General features: G+C 53.0%; 1 protein-coding gene across 1 annotated transcript in view; it reads left to right on the top strand.

Moving 5' to 3' along the window:
- The window catches only part of COL27A1 (collagen type XXVII alpha 1 chain), a 160,553-nt gene that overhangs the window by 104,821 nt on the left and 36,701 nt on the right, over positions 1 to 19,031 (top strand). The window contains exons 28-36 of the mRNA XM_007936759.1: positions 2,310 to 2,363; positions 8,368 to 8,421; positions 8,949 to 8,993; positions 9,113 to 9,157; positions 9,467 to 9,520; positions 10,608 to 10,661; positions 11,477 to 11,530; positions 12,942 to 12,995; positions 14,904 to 14,957. Coding sequence (XP_007934950.1) covers positions 2,310 to 2,363; positions 8,368 to 8,421; positions 8,949 to 8,993; positions 9,113 to 9,157; positions 9,467 to 9,520; positions 10,608 to 10,661; positions 11,477 to 11,530; positions 12,942 to 12,995; positions 14,904 to 14,957 — 468 coding nt within the window. The remainder of the gene's footprint in view (positions 1 to 2,309; positions 2,364 to 8,367; positions 8,422 to 8,948; positions 8,994 to 9,112; positions 9,158 to 9,466; positions 9,521 to 10,607; positions 10,662 to 11,476; positions 11,531 to 12,941; positions 12,996 to 14,903; positions 14,958 to 19,031) is intronic.

Raw genomic sequence — 19,031 nt, 5'->3', positions numbered from 1 at the left:
CTATCTATCTAACAGCGTTCTCTCCCCTCCCCTCCCACCCCTGGTAACCAACAAAGAAAATTTCCTCCAATAGATTAACCTTTCCTTAAGTTTTACAATAACGGACTTATACAATATTTGTCCTTTTGTGACTGACTTATTTCACTCAGCTCCTTCCCTTTTGAGACAGCCAGTTGCTACTCTTTACTGAGAACCTTCCATGTTGTCTTCCCAGCAACCCCAGAAGGTTGAGACTCTTCTTATTCCCATTTGATAGATGATGAAACTGAGGCCCAAAGAATTTGACTGTCTCATCTAAGGGCACACAATTAGTGAGTGGCATAGCTGGGATTGGAACCCAGTGTCTCTGGTGCTACCACCTGCTCTTTTTTTTTTTTTCTTCAAGTTTTATTGTGACTTGGGTGAAAGTTTATAGAGCAAATTCACTTTCCATACAGCAATTCACATACAGTTTTTCTCATGACATTGACTACAATTTCCCACAATGCAACTGCTCCCCTCCCACTTCCTCCCCACAGTTACCTCTTCCCTGTGTCCATCCCTCCATGCATTCCTGCCCCCTGAGCTGTCCTCCTGTGCATACCCAGCCCCTCTATTCTCCCATGATTGATCTCTCCAAGCAGTGTATCTACCTCATGTAAATGTTCACCTTGTATGCCTGTCTTTTGTTTGACCGCCTGCTCTTTTAAGCCCTCTATTCCGCACTGCCTCTAAGCAGATACTTGGCTCCTGAAAGTTTCAGTGACGAACTGCCTGCCTTCAGCAGTCTGAAATCGCTCTATAAAATGGTCTGTTCTTACCTAGTCTTCTTGTTCTCCACCACCAGGAGTCAGATCTGCCTTTTTATTGGGCTAATCCAGGGTCCACACCCTCCTGAGCTCTGCTGACAAGGGGTTGGGCTGGGATCCAGCCCCTCACATCGTCCCTCAGCAGCAGCTATCAGAGGGTCTGCCAGGTCTGAGGAGATGGAGGGGGATCTGTCTGTATCCCTAAAGGCTGTGGGTTGAGGGAGGTGGGGCAGCAAAGGTTTTTTCTGAAGCTGCAGCGGGGCCAGGCCTCTCCCTGGCATTCAGAAGGGGACGAGGCCACCTCTTCCTCGTAAAAGGAGCACGCCCAGTCTGAGAATTGTAGCCACTAAACTGAGAGGCTCTGCGCTGTCACAGGGGCCTGTTGGGGCTGTGAGATGGAGTCCCTGCTCAATATTCAGAACTGGGCCTGGAAGCAAAGGGAGAGAAATTGGGCAGCGAAGTGGCCTGTCTCCTCTCTCCGCCTTCTTTCTCTTCCTCCCTAACCTTCCGTTCTTCATTTGTTCATGTGTCATTTGTTCATTAGGCAGATTCCTAAATACTGGCCATATGTCTGCCCTGGGCCAGGCCCTGGGAATCACAGAACAAAACCAGCCCTGTTGATCTCTTTCCCTCGCTCCCTGTCTCTACCCTTGCTCCTCCTCTTTTCGCTCCTTCATCAGACAGAATAACGGGCACCTGCTCTCTGCCAGGCTCTGTCCCTTCTCCTCTCCTCCCATCCCACTTCCCTGCCAGTCTCACTCCTTCCCATCTTTGTCTTGGTCATTCCTCGCCCGAGGAGCCTTGCCCTCCTTCTGCTTCCCAAGCTCATTGGGGTTGTGTTCTGGGATGTTCCGTCTCTTCTTCAGGGCTCTTTTTGCCCTGCTCAGAGCTCTCTGGACGCCTTTAAAGTTATATTTGGGTCAGGGTAGGAGCTCTGGAGGCATAGTGCCTAAGGCACTTGACTGCTAACCAGAAGGCTGGTGGTTCAAACCCACCAGCCACTCCTCGGAAGGAAGGTTGGGCGATCTACTTCTGTAGTGATATCGTTTTGAAACCCAAGGAGGGGTCACTATGAGTCGGGTTCGACTCGATCACACATAACAACAACAATAACAACAGGGTAAGGGACAGAAATCTGATTTTTGTGTTCTTCTTGCTGATGGGGGAGAAAAAGGAAAGTAGGAATTTGTCAGGAATGTCATTCAGGATGAAGAAAAGGGAAATGGCTCATCCAAGAAGCCTTCTTGGGAAAGGCTGAGGCCCACTCCCGTCTACCCCAGGACACTGACACGGGCCCAGGGCTTCCTCTAGTGCCCTGGGTTGCAGAGTGTCAGCCATTTCTCCCAGTAGGCTGTGTGCCAAGCCCTCCCATAGGGAGCCTGCTGGGCCCAGGAGGGGACCGCTCCCAAACAGCATGTGTCTGGGGCTGCAGACCTTCAAGCTTTGCCTTCAAGCTCCTGGCCCCCAGTGTCACTCACTCCCTGGAAAGGGGCTTCTCTAAACCCTTTCTCCTTCCCACAGGGCCCTCCAGGATCTCGAGGCCTACCAGGCATGAGGGGATCCAAGGGGCGCCAGGTAAGTCAGGCTCAGACCCCAGGGGCTAGCACTGGCAGGGGCACAGTTGGGGATGGAGCCAGCTGCCGGAGACTGTCTCCTGGTCCTGGCAGGGTTTCAGGACTCATCCATCTCCCCAGCCCATTTCTGAGCACCAGGCCTTGCTGTCCAGTGGGCAGTGGGCTCTGTGGGACTTGTGCTTTCTTTATTCATTTGTTCATTCATTGTTCCGACCATCATTCGTTTATACCTACAGTGTGCCACATGCTGTTTTAGGCACTGAAGATACTGTAGAGAGTAGGACCCGCATGACCCCTGCCTACCTTCATGACCCAATCAAGTAGGTCAGTCAGCTTAGCAGATGAGGTAGTGCAGTGTGATCAGCACTTTGATGGAGGAAGCATTGTCAGCGTCAGAGCCCACAGGAAGCACCTCACCTGGGCAGGGTATCAGGGAAGTTTCTGGAAGATGGTGATGCTTGAGCTGACTCCAGATTCCAGGCAGAGGGACTGGCAGGGGAGAAGCCCTACAGTGAGGGACTATGTGGGTGTTGAGGGAGCCCCAGTTGTTCAGCAGAAGGACAAGGGAGAGGTATGAGGCTGAGACAGAGATGCCATGCCAGGTGGGGCCTCGGGAGCTACAGCCAGGCCTGTGACTGTGCCCCAAGGGTAGAGGAGAGCCACTGGGGGTTTGAAGCAACTGCTGATTCTGAGCGAGTCCCTGGGTAGTGCAAACGGTTAGGCATGTGGCTGCTAAATGCAAGGCTGGTGGTCATATCCACCCAGAGGCTCCACGGATGAAAGGTCTGGCTGTGTACACCCGAAAAACCAGCCTCTGAAAAGCCTCTGTGGAGCCCTCTAACCCACGCGGGGCCACCATGGGTCAGAGCCAGCTCCACAGCAACTGCTTTTGGTTTTTTGTTTTTTGTGTTTGTGTTTTTTTTTTCGGTCTGACCATTGTGGCCAGGGATAATTGCTAGCCTATACTAAGCACCAAAGGAGCCCTGGTGGCACAATGATTATGTGCTCAGCTGCCAACGCAATGGTTAGCGGCTTGAAGCCACCAACCACTCCTGTGAGAGAAAAGACTTGGTGACCTGCTCCTATAAAGACTATAGCCTAGAACACCCTGAGGGGCAGTTGTACTGTGTCATACAGGGCTGCTGTGGGTTGGAAGCCACTCAACGGCACAAGATAGCTATGTATCAACCACTGTTCATCACATGCATGAACTTAACCCTCGACACTACTCTGTAAGGTATGTGCTATTCTTATCCCCATTTTACAGATGAGGTAACTGAGGCACAGAGAGGTGATGTCATCTGCCTCAGGTTATACAGTTAGAAAATGGCAGAGCTGGGATTTGAACTCAGGGTATTGGGCTTTTTTTGCATACTGAATCCACCCTTATTTTCAGTTACGCCAGAAGGGCTGATGCATTGGTTTTCTGCCCCCAACCAGTGTTCAGATGCACCCTTGTTCTAAGGAGGGAAGGAGACGTACAGGTAGAACAGACTGGGCCCAGCATCCAAGCTCCAGGCAGGGGATCTGTGATGATGATTCTCCTCTTGGCTGCATTTCAAGTGGTTTTAAAATTTCCCCTGAACCAGATGGCCTGAGCAGGCTGGAGTGCGGAGAGATTAAGAGGCATTCCTCTGGCCCAGCGGTGCCCCTCCCTGAGCCATGTCCTGGGGAGTGAGCCGAGGCCCACAAGGCAGCCAGGTTCCACTCTGACCTGCTGTATCTCTCTGCCTGTGCCAGGAAACCCGAGTAGCTAGAGGGTGAGCTGCTACGGCCCTGGGCCCTGGGCCCACCCCAGACTGGAGGCTCAGGCCTCCCTCCAGCCCACCACCCCCACCTGTTTCTACCGCCCCTTCCTAGGAGGGAAGTGCCTCTCCCTCCTTCCAACCACATCAAAGTCTCCGGGGCTGAAGGGGGCAGGGCGGCATCAGGAAATCCAGCCTCCTCCCCATATTGGAGGGAATGCAGACCCGATGGGGTTGGCCCCCCTTGGACTCCTTGCCCAGCAGGGGCCACTTCACAGATGGGATAACTGAAGAAGGGGGATGAGAAACACCCACTGTGGCCTGAATGAGCTCAATTCTGGACAAGGCCCTGTGCAGCTCCTGGTTTGCCCTGTAAGCCTTGCTGGTCTCTAGGCCTCAGGTCCCCACGTGTGCTGGGGGTGGGGGGATAGGCCCAGTGTCTGCAGCAGGGCTCTGTCTGCTGCTTTGCACATGTGTGAGATGGGTCCCACCCCCTCCTCCTGGGAAAAATGAGCAAGAAGGGCTGGAGGCCTGGAGAAGGTTGGACGGGGGTCTCTGACTTAACCCCTTTGTCGGGAAAGGGTAGAGATAGACTGCCACTAGGGTTTGGGCCCAGTGGTCCCAGTGGAAAGTGTAGACTCTGGGACCAGACAGTCCTGGGGACGAGTCTCAGCCTCCCTAGTTACCAGCTGTGGGTCTTCAGGCCAGTGTCTTAGCCTCTCTGATGCTTTTTCCAGTCTGTTTGATGAGTCACATTAATTACTGCTGCTACTGGGATGTAAGATTCTGAGACTGGACTCTGCTCCTGGGAGTGGGGATTAGAACTCAGCAGACCTGGCCTTAACCCCAAGCCCTCCCATTTTATCTTGGGCAGCTAAGTTTCCCCCCTAAGCCTCTGGCTCTTCCTTTATGAAATGGGTCAGTAACAGAACCAACCTGTTGTCAGATGCTCATGGAGATACAGTCACTGAATGAGTGCCCCCCACATGGTACGCACCTGCTAGGGTGTCGGCACCACAGGTGTCCAGCCATGTGCATTCCCTCTGCCTCATCGGCCCTTCTTCCACGGGAGCTGTGGTCACTGGATTTTCTGTCCTGGGCAAGGGCTCAGGTTTAGTCAATTCCTGCTGAGCATGACTCTGGCCTGGCTGGCAGGCAGCCCTGGCCTTGATTGCAAACATCTTCCTTTGGGAGAGGACATAGGAAAGTGGACATGGGCTCTGATCAAACCCCAGGCCTGCCTCCAGCGGGGCAGGCCACAGAGTAGCCCAAAGCAAAGGGAGGGATAGAGCATGTGGCCACGCTCGCCCCTCTCCCTGCACTTGGAGCTGGGAAGAGATGGTGACTGATGGTCCCACGGCCTCCACTCCCTCCAGACAGCTAAGGTTGGTCCTGTTTCTTCCAAGCTAGGCCCAACCTCTCCCTAAGTTCAAGGGTGCTCCCAAGGGACAGTGGGTTTTTCCAGATAATAGGGACTTTAGAGATGGCCTTCTCCAACACCCTGCCCCACTCTGCAGCCTTCTGGCACCTTCCTCTCTGCCCTGAACTACACACTCCCTGTGTGTGCAGCTCCCTGTGTGGGGAGCTCAATCCCATTTGATAAATAGTGACAGGTCATGGTGAAAAGAATGTGCATCAACGGACTTGGGTTCAAATTTGGCTCCTTGGTTTAGTAGCTGTGCGACCATGGGCAAGTTCACCTGTGTCCTGAGCCTGTTTCCTTATTTGTAAAATGAGGATAGTAACTTTCACTATTTTTGCTGCTGCTGCTATTTTTAGGGGAGCTCTGGCGGCGTAGTGCCTAAGGCATTTGATTGCTAACCAGAAGGCTGGTGGTTCAAATCCACCAGCCACTCCTCAGAAGGCAGATTGGGTGATCTACTTCCATAGAGATACCGCCTCAGAAACCTAACAGATCACATAACCTTCTCTAGAATGACTTTGATTCCTAGGACAAGCAGGGTGCTGTGAGATTCAGGCCAAGCCCTCCACTCTGCTGGCCTCCCTTCCCTGCCCAGAGCCACCCCTTTCCACAGGGGTCTGTGCCTTGGCTAGAGAAAGAGCCCAGGGGCCAGACACCCTCCCACAGGCAGACTGGGCTGCCCCACCCATCAGCTCCATCTTGTCCTGCCTCCTGTGTCCTGCCTCCTCCCACCTGGGGTCTTCTCAGGCCCCTGTGGTCTGTGGGAGTATTGCAGACAGATGGAGCCCCAGTCTGGTTCTATCTCCATAAGACCTGGTCACCGTTGACCACCAGGTCACCACTCAACACCCTGAATCCAGGGTGTTAAATCTGACAGTGCTCATGTGAGCCTGAGACCAAGGCCCAGAGAGGGGAAGGGCCTTTCCCGAGTGACACAGCAAGTTGGCGGCACAATCAGGGCTAGCACCTGAACCCTCTAATGCCCAGTAGATTTGCTTGTTCAGGAGTTACCAAAACTTGTCCTGAATCTGTGAAAACTCTCAGATGATTGATTCCACATGATATAATATAATGTAAACTACTCATTCTGCAAAAGGAACTGAGGTCAAATTTGCTAAGCCGCTTCCTGCGTGCCTGCCCCTCCTCTGGGCAGAGCAGCCTCTGGCAGAGCCAGGCAGGGACAGCAACCAGCTGTGCCTGAGCACTTACTGCTTGCCAGACGCTGAGCTGCCGTGCCTCGAGGGAGCACTTTCTCGTCCCCTGTTCAGAGGCAAGGTGACTGAGGCTGAGAGGAGCCGTCCTTGTTCCTGAGGTACAACTTCTCCTCAGTCTAGTACAGACCCTGCAGTGGGCCCCAGTCCTGGGCCAGGAGCTGTTAGAAACAAGGCTTCAAGCTGAAGCAGCTGTCCTAGGCCTGGATCCAACCTGACTTGATCAGTGGAGTGCGATTTACGACTCGGGTGTGGGATTGAAGCGCAGTTGATTAATTGAAACGTACCTTGTGTGATTTAACTGGAAAATGTCCTTGTTCAATTTTTAAGTGACTTTCTCCTTGGTCAGTTTTCTCTTTGTCCTCCTCCTCCCACCTGGGGTCTTCCCTGACCCCTGTGGTCTGTGGAAGTAGTGCAGGCAGGTCCCCTGGGCTCTTAGCTGGGGTTGGCCAGCCTCCCTCACAGGACCCTGTGTCTCTCAACTCAGGCCTCTTCCCATCCCTACAGAACAACCACCTCCAAGGGACCTTTTCAAGGAGACTGTAAGCCATCTGTGTCCCGGTGGGAATCCCCATGGAAGGGACACATGGGGCAGGGTGTGAGGCCCACAAATACACCCATTGCTATCCAGTCAATTCTGACTCTAGTGACCCTATAAGACAGTAGAACTACCCCATAGTGTTTCCAAGGCCGTAAATCTTCACAGAAGCAGATTGCCTCATCTTCCTCCCGTGGAGTGGCTGGTGATTTCAAACTGCTGACCTTTCAGTTAGCAGCCGAGAGCTTAACCACTGTGCTGATTGGGCTCCTCCTAGAGGGGTACTGCTTATGTGCTAAGTGACCTTGGACAAGTCACTTCCCCTGGCTAGGTCTCAGTGTTCCCACCCATGCAGTGGAGGAGGGTTGGGCCCCACCTGTTCTGGGGGCCTCCCAGCTCTCTGGGTCCAAGTCTCCTGTCCTGGGGGCCCTGGGTCCAGAGCTCCATGAAACAGCCGCCTGACTCCTGCTGCTGCGCCCATCCCCTGCCCTGCCCTGGCCCTTCCTCACCTCAGCTCTTCCTCTGTGAGCTGAGCCAGCTGAGTTTACACATCTGGCTGGAGAGGGCTGGTTCCACACATCTGGCTACATCCAGACCTTCCCTGGGTCCTTCTCTCCGAGTTTCCCCCATGGGCCGTGGCCCCAACATGCTCCTTCCAGTGTCCTGCTGCAAACATGCTCCCACACACACCTCGTGTGCTCTGGGAAGATACCGCACAGCAGTCTGGACAGCCAGCTGTGGGGACTGGGCAAACGTCTCTTGGCTCTGGCTCTCAGTTTTGGCCTTTGTGCAATGGGCTGGATGGCTGACCCCCAGAGTCTAGAGAGTTAATGGCCCGCTGTCCCATTCCTGAATATGGGGCCTCTAGCCTGTCCATCCATGCCTGCCCTTTGCAGAACCTTCTCAGCAGGAACTTTGCATGGGGGTGACCTCCCTCAGGGAAGGAGGGGGAGGAGGAGGGGGAGGAGGGAGCCAGGCCTCAGGGTCATGTAGAGAAGCCCCCCCTTCTGGGCAGCCCCACCCTCCTGGTTCCCAGCCCAAGGGAGACCCCTGCTGTCCACTGTGCTAGTCCCTTTTTCCTCTTCCAGGGCCCCCGAGGACCAGACGGAGCAGCTGGGGAGCCGGGGTCCAGGGGCCTGAAGGTACCGACCCCCATGGTTTGCTGCTGCTCCTCCCACCCCAGCTTCACACCTTCCTTGGCACCAAGCCCCTCGTAGACTGTAGGGAGCCCCTCATAGTCTGTAGGGCTTGCAGGGCCAGTGCCTGAGAGCCTGTCTCATGCACGGTTCCTGCCCCTGCAAGCCCAGAACTTAGCAGCAGGGTGGGAGAGAGCACAGTGACAGAGAGCTGTGAGACAGTGCTCCTGTGTTTGTGTGTGTGTGTGAGAGAGAGAGAGTGCGTGGCTGTGAGCATGGGAGGAACCACAGGCTCACTGGCCCCTTCCCCAGGCCCCCAGCCTCTGGAAGCACCAGAAGGAGTCTGCTTCTCCACCCAGACACCTGGGCCTTGGTTTTCCCACCGGCACAGTGGGCAGAGGGTTGGACACCATTATCTCACAGGTTCCTTTCATCTCCCACGGTGAAGTGTGTGTTTGTGTATAGGGGGGTCCTTCCCTATGAAGGGTCCTCCCAAGCACCCTCCCCACCTTCACGTGCTTTGCTCTCTGCAGGGTCCTCCAGGACCACAAGGCAGACTGGGCCACCCTGGGCAGCAGGTATGTCCCCACGTCCCCTCTCTGCCAAGAGGCTAGGCCACTGCCAATCAGGTCCCTCCCTGGGCCTCCCATAGCCTTCCCTGGCATTCAGCCCCTAAGGGTTCCATATGTGCTTCCAGGGTGTGGCTGGTGAGCGAGGGGACGCTGGCCCACGAGGCTTTCCTGTAAGTAGTACCAGTGCTTGGAACTTTCTACATGGCGCTTTGGTGGGGGCGGACAGAGGGGACACTGGCCGCTTTAACCAAGCTCCCATCTTTGTGGAAACCCTAAATGTTCTTGTTGCCCACTCCTGGCACTGACTGCCTCCAGCATGTCTCCTCTCCTCTCTGAGTCTCAGTCTCCCCATCTGTCACACAAGTGGAAGGAGGGGTAGAACTCTAATACACTGCAACAGGCTTGGCTGAGGCCAAGGGGACCAGCAGGGTGGGGAAGTCCATGGAAGGACTGAGGTCCCCTTTGTCTGGTTTCTGCAGGGCATCCCGGGTCCCTCAGGTCCCCCAGGTGCCAAGGGCCTCCCAGGAGAACCGGTAAGTGCCTCTCCCCTCCCTCTTTTGTGTCTGAATCCCTGGAAGGCTGGTCTCAGATGGACCACCCATCCAGGGTTGTGGACCATGTGGTTAGACAAGGAAAGGGTTTGGAGGGAGACAGTGCTAGTCCACTGCCTAATGGGACAAGACTTGTGGAGGTGAAGAGACCACTAGACAGGGGCTCAGAAGATCTGTGTTCTAGTCTAAGCTCTGCCTGCCCTCCTGCCTCAGTTTTCTCACCATTAAATGGGGATAATTATCTACCTTGCATGAAAATTAAATGAAAAAAAAATGTATGTAGTGCTTAACATTGCCCTTACACCAAAGGAGGGGAGGAAGAGAGGATAAGAATGAATGAACGACTGGCAACTGCTAAGTTGAGTTGGGCTGGAGTAGGGAGAACAGGACTGCAGGGAATGAAAAAGGTACCAGGGACCAGTAGCTCGAAGCCACGGAAAGTCTGCTCTTCATCTTGGGGCAACAGGTAGCCATTGAAGGGCTGGAAGCAGTAGGTTACCTGCCCAACTTGCCCTCCAGCAGATCTCCCTGTGAAGGATGGGTTTGGGCCAACTCAGGTGTCAGGGAGACCTGTGAGAAGCTGTGAAGGGTGGTGGGTCTGAGTTGGTGGTGCTGAGTAGAGGAGATGACCCAGCCAGCGATTCAGGAGGAGGGCCCACCACTCAGGATGGAAGACAATCACACCCCTGGACCACTGCTCCAGTCCTACTTCAGGCCCAGAGCAGTCGCCATTTTGCTCGGTGCGTTTGACATGGGGTGTCCTGGAGGAGGGGGTCGATTTCCAGAGGTGCATAGGCAGAGAAAACTGAGCAAGACTCCAGAGCTGCAGGGTTTCTGAGCAGGAGCGGGCCCCGCTGGGATTTAGGAAGGTGGATGGGAGCATGTGCAGAGAGGATTGGAGGGGAGAGATGGAGATGGCAGGGAGGGGCACTGAACACTCCGACCTGCCGTGTGCGGGTTGGGGCAGGCATATGGGCATCCTAGGCTTTGTAAACTTCCCTCACCAACCCCAAAGAGGGCCTAGGCCGCTTCTTCCAACTGTCTGTGTGTCTGTCTGTCTGTCTTCTAGGGCCCCCAGGGTCCCCAGGGACCAATTGGCCCACCAGGAGAGATGGGGCCCAAGGTGAGTGCTGAGGGCCCCTTGTTTGGTCCACGGTACTGCTGGGGATGTATTGGCCCCTAAGGGTCTGTCTGCCATTCCCTGGGGGCCGTCTTGTCCCATGTACTGCAGACTGAAGGGTAAATCTATTCTGATGGCATAGGGTGAGAAAGGAGGACTGGGCTCCCAGTCCTTGGGGGCACTGGGTGGGATGCAGGGTTTGGCAGTGCCTCTCTCGGCACCATGAAAACAACAGTGCCCCACCACCTCTGGGACTTCACCCCAGCACAGAGGTGTGACTAAAGAACCAGCCCTCTTAGAGTCAACCAGCAAGGGACTGGGGAGGGGTCCAGATACCCCTACCCTGCCTTATCCCGCTGAGGAGAAAACTGAGTGCTGGGGTGTATGCCAGGGCTGCGGCCATGCCAGTGGTAAGAACTCATGACCTTCCTGCCCTCCCCCTCCTGATGTGGCTGCAGAGAGCAGGGCTGGAGTTGTCCAGCCCCAACACACCATCTATCGGCTACCTGTGTTGTTAGGTGAATCATGAAATTTTCTTCCCGTGCTTGCCGGAAGCGCTCCTCATATGGTAAACCACACTCGTGGGGAGATGGGGCTTCACAGCCACTGGGCAGCCAGGGACTCAGGCACCCTGGGCCCAATCACCCGCTCTTCCTAGGGCCAGCTCTAAGCTCAGACACAGCTGAGGTCTTTCAGCTCTGTGCTGTGTGACTGCAGGCATATCTGTTGCCCTCTCTGGGCCTCATACCCCCCCCCACCCCCCTTATTACCAGGGGCCAGCCCTTGCTCTAGGAGTGACCAATGGCATTTTCTTGCAGGGGCCGCCAGGGGCAGTGGGAGAACCGGGCCTTCCTGGGGAAGCTGGTATGAAGGTGAGCTGGGATGAAAGAAGAGAAAAACGACTTGTTGAAATCAGCTCCCAGCTGGCAGCAATGTCCTCCCAACGGAAGAGAACGGGTCTTTCTTGTGCCTGGGATAATGGGTCCTCTGTGCTCCTGGGGGTGGGTAGGGGAGGCAAACTGGGCTGTGGGCACAGCATAGGGCCCAGCCGGCCCAGAGCCCTGCCCCTGCCTGGCAGTGTTTTCTCTGGCACCTGCCCCTGCCTCCACGTTGGGCGGCCCTGCCTCTCATTCTCTATAGATACCATCTGCATTTCAGTACCGGTGCCCTCATTACCTGCTGGGAAACAGTGACCCATTGATATCTGAGCTCTGGGGAGAACCCCCTCCCCGTTTTGCTGCTGGAAAAGGGCCCTGCCCCCTTCCTGGCCCCAGAGCTGATGAGTGATGGTGGCCAGCATGAGCATGCCATTGAGGCAGGGGCTAAGGGACTTGAAGCAGGTCACCCCTCTTCTGTGCCTGAGTCTCCATGCCATTCAAAAAGGGGGTTAGTCCCAGAATCCTTTGCTCAAGCAACAGTGGAGAAAACCACCTGTATATAAAACAGATAGAAGTGGGATTGTTCCTGTTGGGGTGGGCCGAAGGGATTAGGGCCCCATCTCCTTCTCGTGCTGGACTCCAGCAGGGAACATCTTGGAAATCACTGGATGACAAAAAACCTTTATTCTGGCCAATTTAGGGCTGCCTCCCCATTTGGGTATGGAGGAGCTCTGGTGGCATAGTGCTTAAGGCATCTGACTGCCAACAAGAAGGCTGGTGGTTCAAACCCACCAGCCACTCCTCAGAAGGAAAGTTGGGCAATCTACTTCCATAGTGATACTGCCTCGGCAACCCAAGGAGGGGTTGCTATGAGTCGAGTCTGACTCAACAGCACATAACAACAACACAACCCCATTTGGGTTTCTCTTGAAAGTACTCAGAAAAAATGAAGATGTTTAGTCACGTTTGCTGTCTGCACTAGAAGGGTCTCTCTAGCTTCTGGTTACTTAATCCCCTTTGTGCCTCAGTGTCTTCATCTATGAAACAAGACTAATATTACTACCTTCCTCACAGGGTTGTTGTGAAAACTAAATGTGTGAATATAGAAAAAGTACTGAGAACAGTGCTATATAAGTGTCCGGGACCCAAGAACGGTGCTATACAAATATTTAGCAATGACTGATGATGATGAGGGTGGCCTTGATGATCCTTCTGCCCTGGCATGGCAGGAGCGAATGGTCGGGACTTCTTGGAACAGGTGTTCTGGTTGGTCTTTGGTCCTTGGGAAGAAGGCCCTTTTCCAGCCCCACCCACTTCAAATCAGAGCTATTGAAACTGGGATGAGATGAGGAGGGCTGGGAGTGACTTTACCAACCCTGATGAACTTATGTTTGGTTTCTTCTAGGGTGACCTTGGACCCCTGGGCATCCCTGGTGAGCGGGGCCTCATTGGGCAGCGGGTAGGTTGAAGCAAATTCATTATCCCTGCAAAGCCACTGGCTGGGGAGAGGGGGACAGAGAGGGACTTAACTTAACCTCCCTGAGCCTTCTATACATTAATGGCACAAATAGACTGTAAGTCTCCACAGCCTTGTTCATTGTGGACCAGCATTTCCACAACACAGAGATGCTCCTCAGAAAAAGTTTCTGTGGTCAAACCATTTATGACTCAATGCAAACTCAGTGCTCTCTCTTTTACACATAAACTGGAGCATTTTCAAGGCTCTGAGAAGGTCTGCAATCAAGAAATTGGTTTCATTTGGATTAATCCAGGTTCTCCACACTTGCTTAACCTCCATGCACTTTTATTGAAGAGCATCCATTAACATCCACAAAAACTGTTCCATGGAAGGTATCTTCCCTGTAACAAAAGAAACCCACAAAGCTTGGTTTTCTCTAAGAAGCGTTGCAAGGTCTCTGTGTCCAACTTTCTGTGTCTCTGTGCCTAGTTTATAAGGTCCCTGTATGAATGTGGATCCCAGGGCACTGTGAAGGGTATAGGGCTGGCATCCCCTACCACCTCATAAATGGGAAAGATGGGGCCCAAAAGGCAAAGGGAGTTAATATGGGTCATAGATCTTGGGGGAGCCAAGCCCCTAACCCAAGTCTCCTTTATTGTTATTTTCCTTTATTCTTATGCCCAAACTTAACAACGTCCCCATCAACTGGAGTTAAGACCTAAGATGAAATGAGATAGCCACAGGGCAAGTGAAGATGAGCTTGGAGATTGGAGAGCTGAAATGGCAGGTTGTGTGTGTCAGTGAAGATTGATTAGTAGAGTCTTCCTGGAGTGCCACATTAAGCAGGTTCCTGAGGTTCCATCTAGGTTCAGTAGGAAAGAGAATGACAAGCATTCGTTCAACGCCTGCTATGTGCTGAGTACTTCTCTCAGGGCACTGAGAACACAGTAGGGAGTGACAGAGAAGGCCTTGTCCTCATGGAGCTTACAGTCTAGCAGGTTGATTAGTGATGTCTGTCATGGGCACAGAAGGGCAGAATCTACACCTCTATCATATCTTTGCCATCCATGCAGCTGATGGCCTCTGAGGCCCCTTCCAGCTCCAACTCAGAGCAGCTCAGAACTCTGTAAGCAAAGAGACCCTAACTTGGTGTGACGGTCATTTTGAGAACTGAGGAATCCAGGAGCAAACCTCAGCTTGGCTGAGGGTCATACAGAGACTCCAAGTTCTTAGTATCATTCCTGAACAGGCTAGCTGGCCTGCAGGCATCTTTGGTCATCTGAGAAATGGAATTTGACTGAGAGTGCCCTCCAATTCCAATGGTAACATCGTAAATGTCTACCATGTTTGGGGTGCTTACACTGTGCCTTATAGCAACTCTTAAAGGAAGTTGTACCAGCTCCATTTTTCAGATGAGAAAGCAGACAGTCATGGAGGTTAAGTCATTTCTTTGTGGTCAAACAGCCAGTGCACAGGAAACCCAGTTGTGTTGTCATCAAGGTCTATCTGACAGCAAAGCCTGATCTTAACCACTTGGCTGCGATGCCCCCCCAGTCCAACCAACACCCATGCAAGACAGCTCTAGGACCAGCTCTTTCTAACTCATGACTTCATTTAGCTCCTCCACCTCCAACCTCTCTGCAGACAGAGCAGTCTGGGGTCTGGGGATCTACTCCCCCATTCTGGAGAGCCAAGAGAGGGTGCCTCAACCCCCATGCTCATTCATTAATTAGCCACTGTTTCCTGTGTACCCACTGTGTGCCAGGTGCTGGGCCAAGGACCTCACTGCCTGCAGATCTGCCTTCCAGGGCTTGGGGGCCCCCTGCTCTAAAAAGAGGGGCAGAAATAAAAGCTGGCTGGGGGCTCTTCCCTGTAATGCCCCTCATCCTTCCTCACTACTCTTTCTAGGGAGAGCCAGGCCTGGAGGGTGACAGTGGCCCCATAGGACCAGATGGGCTGAAGGTAAGTGTCCTTTGGGGGCACAGCCTGCCCTCCCCCCTCCCCCTACTACCCTTCCTTCCAAGACTCACATTTCTTCCTGGAACCAATGAATTCACATAAAGTTCTGAGATCAGACCTGTGACTCCCATGGAGAGCAGAGTAGGTGAGGGCCAGCCATGTTCAGTGCCTGCCTCCCACCCTGCCCACCAGGCTGCCCACCTGGGCAGTACTAGGGACCATCACTGCTCACTGCTCTTCTCTTTGGAACTCCAGCTTCTTCTGCCTCAAGGTGGTTCCAGAGCACCACTGCTCTCTCTGCCAGGTCTGAAAGATCAGGATTCATCACCATGGATGACCTATAAGCCACCATCTGTGGAGGGCTAGTCACACACATCCCAGGAACTGTGCTAGGCCTTTTACAGCATCCCTTCAATCAGCACTACAAGGTGTAGAATCTTAAATGAGGAAACCAAGACTCAGAGAGTAACTTGCCCAAGGACACATAGCTGGTAATTCTTGTAGCCAGGACCCAAATGTGGGACTATCTACAGCTCATTCTGCTGTACCCATTCTAAAGGTGAGGAGACTGAGACTTGGAGGGAAGTGGAGATGGTATTCACTCACAGTCCACGGTTAGGAGTGGAGGATCTAAAATTCAAACCCAGGGCCTGCTGGCACTGAAGCCTATGGGCCCAGTTAGCCCTACCACTTCCTGAACATGCATCTGTCAAGCACAGATAGTGGCTAGGACCTTAAAGAGCCCCCAGGCTCACCTGAAGCTCAGGTGGGTGGGCCCTTAACAGCTGTACTCTCAGCCCAAGCCCGTCCCTGGCCTCTATCTCTGGCCCAGCCCTGGCCTAGCCAGGGTGATTTTCCCAAGGCTGGCCTGTCACACTGTGTGAATCAGTTCCCCAGGGTCCCGAAGGCCATGTCCAAGCCTCTCTTACCCATCAACTCTCCTCGTGACCTCAGATAAGCCCCGTTCCCTCTCTGGTCCCTTCTCTTGCCCCTGCCCCTGTTGTGTCCCTGGACACAGCCTGGCCCTGGCTTGGAGTGTTTGGCAGCCCCTGCACACCCTTTGCTCAGTGCCTGCTGCAGTGATACTGATGGATACGTGGCTTGAATGCTGTGTGGACTCACTGTGCACTTAGCACTGTCTTAATCAACATGTGCACGAATCCAAAACCCAAACTCAGTGCCATCTAGTTGATTCTGACTTGTGGTGACCCTATAAATCATAAAACAAAACTCACTGCTGTTGAGTCAGATCTGACTCAGTGACCCCTCCTTGGGTTTCCGAGGTGGTATCGCTACGGAAGTATATTGCTCAACCTTCCTTCCGAGGAGTGGCTGGTGGGTTTGAACCGCCAGCCTTCTGGTTAGCAGTGAAATGCCTTAGGCACTACGCCACCAGAGCTGCCATAGGGTTTTCTAGGCTATAAATCTTTATGGAAGCAGACTGCCTCATCTTTCTCCCATGGAGTGGCAGGTGGGTTCAAACTGCCGACTTTTTGGTTAGCAGCTGAGTGTTTTAACCACTGCACCACCATAGCTCCATAGAATCCTTCCACCAACTCTGTGAGGTAGATATGTTGTTGCTCTTATGTGCTTTTTAGTCAATTCCAACGCATAGTGACCCTATGTAGAGCTGCCCCTTAGGGTTTCCTAGGCTGTAATCTTTACAGTACACATCTTTTCTCCTGTGCAGTGGCTGGTGGATTCAAACTTCTGACCTTTCAGTTGGCACCAAGTGCTTCACCATTGTGCCACTAGGGCTTGGCAGACGAGGGAACTGAGGCACAGTACAGGTCTCTGCACCGCTTCCCCTTGGAGTCTTTGCTGAGGTGGGCGGCTCGCCTCCCCCAGCCTGTATTGCTCCGCTTTCTAAGCCTTCTTATCCCTGCTTCCACTTTTCACTCCTTCTGAAGCCGATTCTACCTTCATCCTTGGACCAGAGTAGTCGCCTGGATGTGTGGCATCTTCCCTGGTCCTCAAATGAACCCTGGGAAGAATCTGTTTTCTTTATAGGGTTTATGTAGAAATCGTCCTTCAAGGTCATAACCACCCTGTGGGTGTGTCCAGCACTTTTATATAATGAATATAATGCTGTTAGGTCCATTATCCTTTCGAGTTTGCTGACAGTCAGCTGCTGGGAGGTGATGATGCTGGACCCCTGCCCTGACACAGGACACATGCTTCCATGCGAGTACATGAAGTCAAGAGAGTGATCCTAGTTAGCAAAGTACGTGATGTCTTACAAGGGCAGGAAAGTTCCTTGACAGAAAACGCTACACAGATTCTTCCATTCAACTCCTGTAGAGTTACCCAAATTTTCAGTATACATTGTGTGTAAGATGGATGGGACAGTTCCAGCCCATTTCAACAGAGAAAACTCTACATAGATTTTCTTATTCAAGTACATAAAGTCAAGAGAGTTATCCTGGTTGTCGAACCATATTGTGTGTAACAAGGATGCAAAAATACCCAGAGTATTTGAAAATAGCTAACCTTTATCCAGCAATCATCACGTGCTAAGTTCCTTATGTGGGTATCTCTTAATCCTCACAGTAATCCTTTGATCTTTGTTTTACAAATGCTTGCCCATGGTCACCTGGCTATTGAGTGCTGGCAGTAAGATTTGAATTTAGTCAACATGACCCCAGAGAGAGTGGGATTGTCCCTTGAGCAGTTGCTCTTGTGTGCCATTGAGTCAGTTCCTCACGGTGACCCCATGTGTGCAGGGTACAACTGCTCTATAGGGTTTCCGAGGCTGTGCCCTTTGTTGTTGTTGTTATGTGCTGTCGAGTCGGACCCAACTCATAGCGACCCCTCCTTGGGTTTCCGAGGCAGTATCACTAGGGAAGTAGATTGTCCCATCTTCCTTCTGAGGAGTGGCTGGTGGGTTTGAACCACCAGCCTTCTGGTTAGCAGTCAAGTGCCTTAGCCACTATGCTACCAGAGCTCCCCAGGCCCTTCTTCCAAGGTGTCTCTGTGTGGGTTTAAACCTCCAACCTTTCGGCTCGTGGCTGAACACTAAACTGTTTGTAGCACCCAGGGACTAGGAAGTACTGGGAGCCCTGGGTTCTCAACCTCACTCTGCCAGTGACTTCCTGTGTGGTGTTGGGAGTCTCCAACTCCGTCTGTTCCTCAGTGCCCCCATCCGTAAACTGAGGGGTTTGAGCTAGGGAGTTTGTAAGGCTTTTCTGAGTGTTGACAGATGTCCTAGGATTCTGGGATTTTCCAAGACCCCCCAGAGACCACCGTGCACAAGGCCCACAAGGACATGCACACCAGCGGTGTGAGACCCAGGCTGGGGCAGGGGGCCTAGGCAGTTCCTGGAGCCAGGTCCCATGCAGAGCCCACCCAGGAATCCAGGTAAGGGATCCTTGCAGAAAACTACCCCAGCACCAAGCAGGCTGCCTGCCTCTGAGAGCTGGAAGAGCAGGTGGTGAGGTTGACAAGCCAGAAGTGAGCTCCTGGAGCCAGACAGGCTGTTAGAGAGTCATGTGCACCAGCTCCTTGTCTCTGTGCCAGTCTGTGCTTGGACTCTGAGCATCTCAGACGGAAGGGACTTCAGAAAGCAGCCTTCCTAGGTCTTTCCTGATGCCCAGATCTGCGCTACCCTGGCCCCGACCTCAGCTCAGGGTCTCCCTCCCTCACCTGTGTCATCATTTCTGGATTCATCCATGGAAAATGCTCTTTGAAGGGAAACTTTCTAGGTAGGCTGAAAAAATACATTGTTGTTATGTGCCGTCGAGTTGGACCCAACTCATAGTGAGTGTCCGAGGCAGTATCACCATAGTAGTACATTGCCCAATCTTCCTTCCGAGGAGTGGCTTGTGGGTTTGAACCACTGACCTTTTGGTTAGCAGTCAAATGCCTTAAGCAGTATGCCACCAGAGCTCCTTTGGTTTATATGTGTGTGTGTGTGTGTGTGTGTGTCTATATATATCTGTAGGAGCTCTGGTAGTGTAGTGCCTAAGGCACTTGACTGCTAACCAGAAGGCTGATGGTTCAAACCCATCAGCCACTCCTCATAAGGAAGGTTGAGCAATCTACTTCCATAGTGATACTGCCTCGGATTCAAGGAGGGGT

Source organism: Orycteropus afer, unplaced genomic scaffold, assembly GCF_000298275.1.
Source record: "Orycteropus afer afer isolate SDZICR_OR568_19922 unplaced genomic scaffold, OryAfe1.0 scaffold00037, whole genome shotgun sequence".
NCBI lineage: Eukaryota > Metazoa > Chordata > Mammalia > Tubulidentata > Orycteropodidae > Orycteropus > Orycteropus afer.
This window is presented reverse-complemented; position numbering and strand designations above follow the sequence as displayed.